The sequence below is a fragment of the Argentina silus genome, assembly GCF_951799395.1.
Source record: "Argentina silus genome assembly, chromosome: 15".
Lineage (NCBI taxonomy): Eukaryota > Metazoa > Chordata > Actinopteri > Argentiniformes > Argentinidae > Argentina > Argentina silus.
The window spans coordinates 6,089,699-6,100,613 of NC_139669.1; the positions used below are offsets into that span (position 1 = coordinate 6,089,699).

Below are 10,915 nucleotides of genomic sequence, written 5' to 3' on the forward strand. Positions count from 1 at the left end.
TCATCAATTGAGAGCGCAGTTGAAAGAAATTCACCACAGATGGAGAAATAATAATTTATTGACAAAAAGACAGATATAGCATGGCTGATATCACTAAGCTGAAACTCCAATACACAGTGAGAAGTGGTCCAGTATAACACGAAGACTATAGATTATCCAATGAAATTACAGTAAGCACCTAGCTACTACAATAATGTCAAAGTACTAACCAGAAAAAAACAAAAATCAAATAGCCAAGTCCTTGTAGATCGTGGCAGATAGCAATGCAAAAAGGATGAATGTACAATTAGATATTTTTTATAATCTACAACCAAACATTATTAGATCTTCACCACTTGACCGGCTACACAGGGGCTTGTTCTCTTCTCGTCTGCCAATGGGGCGCTCCGGTTGATGAGCAGTCTTCCGTAAGTCCCTCCCACCTGGCCCTTGGTCAAACGTCCAGGATTGACACAGACGCAGCCAACCACGTCCTGCGACAGAGATATTAAGATTTGTTATAACATTTAGTTTAGCTTTCTAGAATGTGTGTATTTCAATAAGTGTGTGTGGTGTGTATATGTGTGAGAGAGGATGTCAGACAAAATGAGTCAAAGTAAGTGTGCACATGAGTCAGCAATCTTCACCTTGATGAAGTAGCGTAGCTCAGAAGGGACAATAAGCACGTCCGGGGTGAGGGGCATCTGGCCATAGTTCTGGAACTTCTCATAGTCCAGGTTAACCTCCTCCACAGGCGGGTACAGGGGGTAGTAGCTTCACACACAGGGAAACAACGTGTAAATAAATCATTTTCTCCTACTCATCCCACATTAGAAGCCATAATGTGAGGAACTACTTTGAGCGAGCGTACACACACACACACACACACACACACACACACACACACACACACACACACACACACACACACACACACACACACACACACACACACACACACACACACACACACACACACACACACACGATTTCTGCCAGGACTCTCTTACCTTCTCTGAGTCAGCATGTGTTTCAGGATCCGTGAGAAGCGGTCCGAACCCGTAGCACTGAAATACAGAGGAATGTGTTACACAAGGTGAACACACACGCACAGGGTCTATGAACACCATCTATGAAGTGATAGGGGGAAGGTGTTTGGGGACGGGCCGGGACACACTCACCAGCTGATCTCCTCAGCGCCCATGTGGAACAGAATGTCTGTGGACGTCACGCCAAAGGTCACGCCCTCGATGAGCAGAGTGCAGGGGTCAGGGACCAGGGTTACACGCTGTACCACACACACACACACGTGAGAATATTACACACTACTGAGTGTCCAAGCGTCTGATTGGAGTGACAAGAAGACTTCAGTCTCACCTCTACATGGTCCTTGCTGAGGTCCGGCAGGGTGAACGGGGGTTGTGGGTAAATGAAGTGATGGTGGACATCTCTCTGGGAGGGCACAAACACCAACCTGCATCCAACTCTGCAAAGAAAACACAACTACGTTTACAGCACTGACGGTGCAGTGTTAACTTGCGGGATTTGTGTGCAGGGGTAACATAAGATGCCCCCGTGTGTGTGTGTGTGTGTGTTTGTGTGTTTAAAGGGGAGGAGGTGAGTAAAATAAGGAGAATTACCCTTTGGTGCCCTCTACGATGCTTTCCACGCATCTGGAGAAAATGGCCTCAAACGTCTCGGTCACCTGGGATTTCTGTCACAAACAAAGACAACACGATCAACCTCTGAACACGGTCCAAGTCAACAGCCAAGATCAGGAGAACCAGCTCCAGTCAGTGTCCAGAGAAGAAGAGTCAATACCTCGATCTGCTCATGCTTGGAATCCACAAAGGGGCCCAGCTGTGAGGGAGAGGAGAAAATTGAGGGATAAACAGATTATTACTAGTGAGAGAAAATGTGAGTGTGTGCGTGTGTGAGTGTGAGTGCGCGTGTGTGAGTGCATGTGTGTGAGTGTGAGTGTGTGAGTGCGCGTGTGTGAGTGCGCCTGTCGAGGGCGGGAGTAAACACGACTGACCAGCACGCAGACGTCGGGGCGGTCCCTGGCGATGATGTTGATGAGGTCCAGCAGGGGGTCAAAGGTCAGGCTGTCAGAGGGGGTGTAGGGACCGCAGGCCACCATCACCATCAGCGGCTCCGACACTGTGGGAGAGCAGTGACATTAGTGTGTGTGTGTGTGTGTGTGTGTGTATGAAAGTGTGTTACAGTCCGTATAATCTCTTTTTCTTACATTCATCCATTTCGTGTTTGATCTCATTGGAGTAGAATGGAAGAGGGACCCCCTAGAACACAAGGGAGGATTGTGACCATTAAAACAAGTACCAGATGTGTACCAGGGCACGTATCCACAAAGCGTCTCAGAGTAGAAGAGTACTGATCTAGGATCAGGTCCTCCACCTGTCCATACAATCTTATTCATTATGGTCTAAAAGGCCAAACTGATCCTAGGCCAGCACCCTGTGAATCCGGGCCCAGACCACAGATCCAGGATCAGTCATTAGAGCCAGAGAGGAAAAACTAACCTCATAGAGTTTCGAGGCCACCAGCTTCCTGCCTGTGGTGTTCATCCCCTCCATCACAACCACCTGGGAGGAGAGAGGAAGGAAGGGCTGATGGTTAGTCTACGCTTCGTCGATCCACGCCGCCAACAACTGTCGGTCGACAGAAATGACGTCTAGTCGACACTTTTGAGCGTCGCCGAGGGGTGTCGCGCACCTCCTTAACTTCCTTATGACACTGGCGACGTCATAGACAGTCTACCACACTTCTGCAACACTTTGCTTTTACTCGAGCGAGGACGTGTCGACCCACACATATTAAAAAGCATAAAACATCCTCTAGTCACCTTTCTCAGTCACCAGTTCTCATGGAACAGATTTATGGGCTCACAACGGACAAGCACACAGGTCAACACACACACACACACACACACACACACACACACACACACACACACACACAGCGCTCTTTATCCTCTCTTCTGTATAAGTTAAGATGCAGTCGAAGGGTTGTGTTCAGTTTCTCACCTGGCCAGGGAAGAGCGAGTACTCTCTCAGTTCAGAGAGGTCCACCGGCACCTGCTGCCCTCCCTGCTCTGGCCCCTCCTCCAAGAGGATGGACTGAGCGTTGAGCTTCCCATTGCTGTCACAGCAGACCTGGCCCAGCATTGTCACACTGTCCTACAGAGGGACGGGGAGGGAAGGGTAAACACACACACACACACACACACGTTCAGATACACACGTACACACACACGTACAGAAACACACGTACACACACGTACAGAAACACACGTACACACACACATACACACACACGTACAGATACACACACATACACACACACACGTACAGAAACACACGTACACACACACGTACAGATACACACACACACGTACAGATACACACACACACACACACACAGCAGAGTGAACTGTATCACGTACCTGAGCAGGTAGAGACCCAGTCGAGAACTCCTCTATGCTGAAATGAGACCTCAGCTCCTCTCCCAGCTCCTCGATCTTCCCTGTCAGCACTGTCCACCAAAGACAAACACATCGACATCAAGACCAACACCACAACATCAGTCCAGAGTGAGAAGTGACCGTGCTTATTGCTCAGGCTTTACCATCATCATCATCATCGAAGATGTGTGGCTCTTACCATTGCGCACGTCCCTCAGCCGTTGGAACATGTACTTGTAGCTGCTGAGCAGAGAGTCCTCGGACCCCTCCAGGAGCTCCAGCCGGACCCCCAGCTGCTGCCCCTTCCGCCCCGCCCAGCGCGTCCCCTGGACAGTCCCGAACGTAGACACCACCTCCCCCCGCGCTCCGCGCTGACTGTACTTCTGAGAGGGAGTCGCACTGTACAAAGAGAGACACAGAAAGAGAGACACAGAGAGAGACACAGAGAGAGAGAGAGAGAGAGAGAGAGAGAGGGACACAGAAAGAGGGATAAAGCAAGCATAACATAAGCAACTTGTATTCAAAGACTCAATTTTAATATGTGTGTCAGTAATCTGTAGGAGTGCAGTCATACATGTGTGTGTATAATATATATTTGTAAGTGTGTGTGTGTGTGTAGTGTCATAGTGTACCTAGGGGAAAAGCTGGCAGGCGACAGCAGCAGGCCTGGGCTGGCTAACATAGCTGCACTTCTCTTAGACTGGGGGTGATCCGGGGTATTGAGAGCCCTCTTCTGAGATCCCTAAACACAAACAAAGCACATTAAAACACAACCGTCTATTACACATACTATATTACCAAGCCAACAAAACTCACTCAAATGTGACTTTGTATAGGGAATTTTAGGGACATGTTCTGTTCTTCAGAAAGAAGGTGTCATATGACATAAACAAAATTACATCTCACCTTCGCTGGGGTGGAATAAGAGTCGAGGAGACTCTCCTCTTCCTCCTCCGCTTTGATTCTGGACAGGCAAAGTCAAGGGACACCACTACACAGACAGGACCTGATGCTACAACAGACTGCTAGAAAATACAGATCACCCAGATAAACATGTCCAATCTTTAGCTCTCCCTAGTGTGAGATGATGTGTGTGAGAACCATGGAGATGGTGGCGGGTGTGTGTCTGTAAATTAAAGCTGAAAAGGATACAGGTCTTGCAGCGAGTTGACATCCCTGGTTCTGTTGTGTGGTGCTTGGCTCTTCGAGTAGCCCTGTTTGGACTTGTTCTTCTTGCTCAGCACCTGCAGAAGACACAACGAGGAACCAGACATGCGTTGTTAACATGTTATGTTAGACTGAGTGTTTTAGACAGAGGTCACGGCTCAGTGAGTCCCTCTCACAACGGCCCAATGGGACTGCCACGCCGGGGGAGATGGAGTAATGGGCTGCATCGCTCAGATCGACCGGCCACGTAGCCCACAGACCCACCAGCCCACCGGGAATTCTCCCGGTGCTCCAGATGGCCAGTCCGCCACTGCTCTCACCTCATGTTCAAACTGATCCAGCGCGTTCATGCTGAGCTTCAAGCCGCCTTTGGTGGTGCTGAATGCGACCCACTCGAGTACTATTTCATCCCCCTGTAGCCTGTTGCACAGGCACTGCTCCAACACTATGGGAGAGAGAGAGAGGGTGTGAAACCGATTTTGCTACCAGTTGTTGGGACATGTTGGATAGTTAGTAAACCACTCGCTACTAGCCAAGATTATAAGGCAAATTACAATTGTACTTACTCTTCTCCAACACGTCATCATCGCAGTCAAAATCGAACAATTCCAGCTCCGATCGTATACTCTCCACCTCGACCGATGCCATTGCTGTAGTCACTTAATTTCTAAGTCCTATAGTGAATGTCTAATATCCTATTCGAAAAGCTACAAATCGGCTAAAAGCAGCTAGCAAGACAACAGCAACCTGCTGCTGCCCGGTCCAATGTTATGATTAGCTTGTCTGCTGCTATCTAGATACACACAGTATTTGATAGCTTTGCTTTCACTTCCGACATTATCAGTGAAACGACATAGCAAACTAGTCTTTTTAAACAGTCTTGCCGTTGTGAATACCGTTAATAGAAACATGCAGAATTACAGTAAAGCCTCGCAGGTAACGACTTTCTCTGTGCACTTCACGTCGATTTCATTTTGCCGCGAAAATGCGTTCGCAGATGTCGGCGGACGGATGACACGTCACAGCACAGACTATAGCATAGAGCTAAAAACCCTAGAGGGGCAGGGACATACACTCACCCAACACTTTATTAGGAACACTATATTAATACTGGGTAGCGCCTCCCTTTGCTCTCAAAACAGCCTCAATTCTTCGTGGCATTGATTCCACATGATGTTGGAAACATTCCTTTGAGATTCTTGTCCATGATGACATGATTGCATCACGCAATTCCTGCAGATTTTTCAGATGCACTTTCAAGCTGTGAATCTCCCGTTCTACCACATCCCAAAGGTGTTCTATTGGATTTAGATCTGGTGACTGAGAAGGCCACTGAAGAACACTGAACTCATTGTCATGTTCATGAAACCAGTTTGAGACGACTTTTGCTTTGTGACATGGTGCATTATCATGCTGGAAGTAGCCATTAGAAGATGGGTAAATTGTGGCCATGAAGGGATGCACATGGTCAGCAACAATACTCAAATAGGCTGTGGCATTCAAGTCATGATTGGTTGGTATTAACGGGCCCAAAGTGTGGCAAGAAAACATTCCCACACTATTACACCACCTCCACCATGAGGTGTACAGGTGCTCGGTGAGTGTTATTGTTGCTGCTGCATGGACTGCCGCATTTATTGCTGCATGCATACTGCCACCAACTGTTTATTTTGATAGTGCTGGTGTATCTTACAACTACTGTCCATAAAAATTGGAGGAATAGCTGTCATTTTATTTTTTTACATTCATGTTATTATCAGTAGGCCATTGCCAAATAAGAATAGGAAGTAAAAACAAAAGCCTAAAAACATTTGCTTCATTGTTTCAGGTTTTAATCAACATTTAAATACAGATTAACATTTACTCACTACAAATAACACAACATTCACTACAACATACAAAACAAATTCAATGTATTCACCAGGGGTCTGCAATTCAAGGGAATGCATCCAGAGGTGCTCAGATCTCATTCCTGGGTGGTCTGCTGTTGCTAGCGTGTGTATCAGTCTGAGGAGGGCAGCAAGCAGCCATATCAGTACTGACCCACAAATATCACACCTCACATGCCACCTCACATCAATTAACCCCAACAGGGGGTCTGGAGCAGGGGAGGCTGGTGGAGGTAGAAATCAGAGGACAGGCTCATTGTAATGCATGGAATGGAATAGGGTTAGGCACATGTGTTTTGATGCCATTCCCCACTCCATTCCATGCATTAGAACGAGTCCGTCACACTCACCTCTCCAGAGGAACACGTGGTCCTGGACACACATCGACCCACTGTGACTGTCTTCAGGGACTGCTGGAGAGAGGCTGACAACTCATGAGTGTCCTGCACCTACGTATGACACACACACACACACACACACACACACACACACACACACACACACACTCCTGTCTGTTGCTGTGAGTGATGTGCTGTTCTAGGTTCTATTACACTGTGTGCTGCAGGGGAGGCTGGTGGAGGTAGAAATCGGAGGACGGGCTCATTGTAATGCATGGAATCGAGTGAGGAACATGTCTGATACCAGCCAGGCCCCCCGATTCCTGCCGCTGCGGTTTGCTATGTGTACCATTACGCTGTCCAGACAGGCACTCCTGAACTCCATGTTGGTGCTGCTGTTAACCACACAGCTCACACAGCTCAGGATGACACCTTGGGCAGAGCGAATCTTCTCAAGAACCTGGCACGCACACACACACACACACACACACACGCGAAGACAACATACACACATTAGAACTAACAAGACACACACACACTTAATGCTAAGCAGAAGATGCAAGATATTTAATCTAATGTGTATGTGTGTGTGTGTATGTCTCAGGCTGCCTGCCTTGTGTCTTTTCTGCTGGTCTTTCAGCTTGTTCTGCAGCAGTGTGTGCAGGGCTCCTGTCACCGCCTCCTTGTTGTACCTCAACACGTCCTCTAGGTGGTGCTCTAACAGCTCTTCACTGGCTGCAAGGAGTTCAGGAGACAAAGATCTTTCACTTTATCTTTCAAAGACCTATCACTAAAAGTGATATGATATGATATGATTAAAACTACTTTCTTGGATACAAATGTTGTGTAATTTCACCCTTGAGCAAGTGCTAGCCTTCTATGAGTCCGTTCGTCTCTCACCCATGAAGTCAGAGAGCTGGGAGTGAAACGGGTCACTGTGCCGGAGGAACAGGAACAGAGAGAGGGTCTGCTGTACTACAGAGCTCCATTCTGGCTCAGTTTCCTGGCAGTCTGTACCATCTATGGTGTATACAATGCCACTGCAAAGGGGTTCTGCCGAGTTCAAGATAGATCTTTAATGTGAAATGAGCAGATGGATTTCATAGTAGGACACATTATGAATTTGATTAAGCAGCCAAAGCAAGGCCGAACATGATGACAAAGCCTCACAAAACCTGTTTAGAGAACATGGAAATAATTCAAAACATGAAGGTCAACACTGATGGTAACAGGGATTTAGCATGTGCACTAACTTACATACTGTGGGTGACTGCATGTCTGCTCAGTGCTAAATAATGTCAATGTATGGACTGTAAAATGCTAATATTGGTCACTTTGGCTGGAGGCCCTGGGACCTCTTCATCAACCCAGTCACAGTATAAATTCGGAACTACTCCGACTCTCAGGGGAATCATCCCTCTGTTCTAAATCCTTGTTGTAAAGCGGTGGGTCTTTGCCCGCTTCTCAAACCTATGCTTCTCATATTGCTCTTTGCTCTGTACTTCATCATCAGTAGATTTTGTTAACAATTTTTATTCGGGCTAAAATACTTTATATTTCCAGTACCTGTTGTGGTGTGTGTGGGTGCACAGGTGAGCCCATGGAGGCCCAGCTCCTCACAGGCCAGGGAGGCAGGCAGCTGCTGTAGGAAGGCTGAGGGGCCAAGCAGGGGCAGGTTGATAGGGCTGTACAACAGCACGTACCACGGCAGTTAAGGACAGCAGTTTCAGTAGGGAAATTAGGGGGTTGAGCCATCTGCCAAACACACTTGTCTGAACAAACACCATAGTGAAAAAAACAAAACAGACGTTCGTAGTATGTGATTGCAGCATAAGTGTGTGTGTGTGTGTGTGTGCGTGCGTGTGTTTGTGTGTGTGTGTGTGTGTGAGTCTGCGTGTGCGTGTGTGTGTGCGTGATAGGAAAAAGGATATCTGTATGCGAGTGAGGCGGGTTGCCATGTTGGGGTATTGCCTCACACAGGGGGTGAGGACGGTGACTGGGAGGAGGCTCAGTTCCCCATACAGGCCCGTTTCCATGGCTTCTGGGGGGATACGGAGGGGCAACCCCCCTCCTAGAACAGGGTGTCCCTGCCGACACCACAGGCCTGTAGCCACCGACACAGGACATCTGCAGAACACACACAAGAAGAGAACCCATTAGAGTACAAGTGCTGTTAATGGTAGGACACTCTAGAAAATTGGTCCTCACAGGCTAGTACAAACTGAATCATTAAATGAAACGGTTAACGTTATCATTAGTCAGCCCACTCACTAGTCATCTGGGAGGACTATCAGTGTACAGAATAGAGAAAAACACACAGAGAGTTGGAAATTAGCTGACTGGCTAAAACTGGGACATTTACAGAAATGTTGATTAATGTGAATTGTCCCTGTAAAACTAAATGCTCTCTCATTCACACTTACACACACACACACTCACCACATACACATACACACACAGATACACACTCACACTCTCTTTCTCACACACTCTCTCTCTCTCACACACTCACACACTCTCTCACACACACACACACACACACACACACACACACACACACACACACACACACACACACACACACACACACTACACTACACTACCACTACCACTGACTGAATGTGGCAGGCGACGTCCATAACTACAGTCTGGTCCTTCAGTGAGACTTTGCTCTCTGTCTTCCCCCTGAGAGAGAATAAAATGTTACTGTTAGTACTGAATAAATTCACAAGACTATAGTGCAGACAAGACGCAAATCTGTTGGTATAAACATAGTAACAGCAGTAGTATGGGACCCGCTGAGACCATACATACTGAAAAATGCATGCACTCACTGTAATGTAAATTAGCTAAATGGCATATATTAGTAGTCTCTACAGTCCTCACTTGTTCTCTGCTTTGTCTGTTTTAAACTCCCACGTCTGTTACACTTGTTCTCCTGTTATGTTTTGTCTCATTGTCTTTTGATAGTTTTTATTCATATTTCTGTAAGGCGCATTGTGTTGCATCCGTGTATGAAATGTGCTCAATAAATAACGTTTGATTTGATTAGTAAGAGTAGAGTGTACTTAAATAGTTGCTGGTACATCTCCCCATCCGACTTCAGCTTGAAGTGAATGTTAATCTGTGTAAGAGAGGGAGAGAGACAACACAGACTATAACTGACAGCCAATCAATTCATTATTAATTGTATTAATTATTAATTATGATCAGTTATTAATCCGTAGATAGGTCCCACGTTCAAATCACTATTAATGAGTCTATTTTCCCATGCAGAATTTCCCTTTGCTCTTGTTTTCAAGTGTGAATAATGTGCCTCTTCATGACGTTCTGAAGGTGGTAGGGCTTTATCATTGGTCCTCACCCCTGCATTAGTCAGACTAAGTCTCTGGAGGAGATTCTCGGTTCTGGAACGCTCCAGAGGCGTGACCGGTCTCCGCTCGCTGACCTGGACATGAGATGGGACGAAAAGAGAAGAAGAGTTGAGATGGTAAAACTCACTCCTCGAGTTCAAACACCCCCCCCGCCACCCGCGCTGTCGAATTGCTAGTTTTTCGATAGCGTAGCTGGTTTACATCGGGTATTTGAGGAGATGGTCACGTGTTGGCAAGTCAGAGGTCGCATGTTCGAGACTCGGTCGGAGCAGCTTGAATTGCGGGGCGACTGTTTGCAACAACATGACGTCTGTTTCACAGACACACTCTATTCATTGATCTATAACACATCATTACTGAAGAGCAGTCTTATGTGAGTCTTAGAGTATCCATTGAGCCAAAAATAGTGGATGAGCTGTAGCGGTAATGTCTCCTGTCCAAACTAGTTGCACCTGGGGCAGAGCCTGATGGGTAATGTAGTTCACACACCTGGAGGGAGAGGAGGAAATGGAGAGGGCCGTAGACTTCAGTGAAGGCACACAGCTCCTCTGGGTCAGGGGTGGGGCAGGGGGTGGCCAGAGGGGCCAGTCTCTGCCAAAACTCTGACACAAATCCACCAGGGAGGACAAACACAGAAACTACATTAGCAAACAGAAAGCCAGTTAATTATATTTCAGAGGAGTAAGA

The 10,915-nt window shown here is 47.1% G+C and overlaps 1 protein-coding gene across 1 annotated transcript; it reads right to left on the minus strand.

Moving 5' to 3' along the window:
* Positions 1-48: 48 nt before the first annotated feature.
* pola2 (polymerase (DNA directed), alpha 2) lies at positions 49-5,594 on the minus strand. Its single transcript, XM_083685798.1, has 18 exons — positions 5,194-5,594; positions 4,948-5,072; positions 4,613-4,704; positions 4,367-4,424; positions 4,093-4,202; positions 3,660-3,859; positions 3,443-3,531; positions 3,024-3,176; positions 2,520-2,582; positions 2,228-2,279; positions 2,015-2,139; positions 1,801-1,839; positions 1,620-1,693; positions 1,357-1,465; positions 1,161-1,267; positions 990-1,046; positions 627-753; positions 49-473 (listed from the first exon to the last, which is right to left on the minus strand). Exons 1-18 carry the CDS (start codon positions 5,273-5,275, stop codon positions 321-323), a joined length of 1,815 nt encoding a protein of 604 aa, XP_083541924.1. The 5' UTR covers positions 5,276-5,594; the 3' UTR covers positions 49-320.
* Between the last annotated feature and the right edge of the window lie 5,321 nt (positions 5,595-10,915).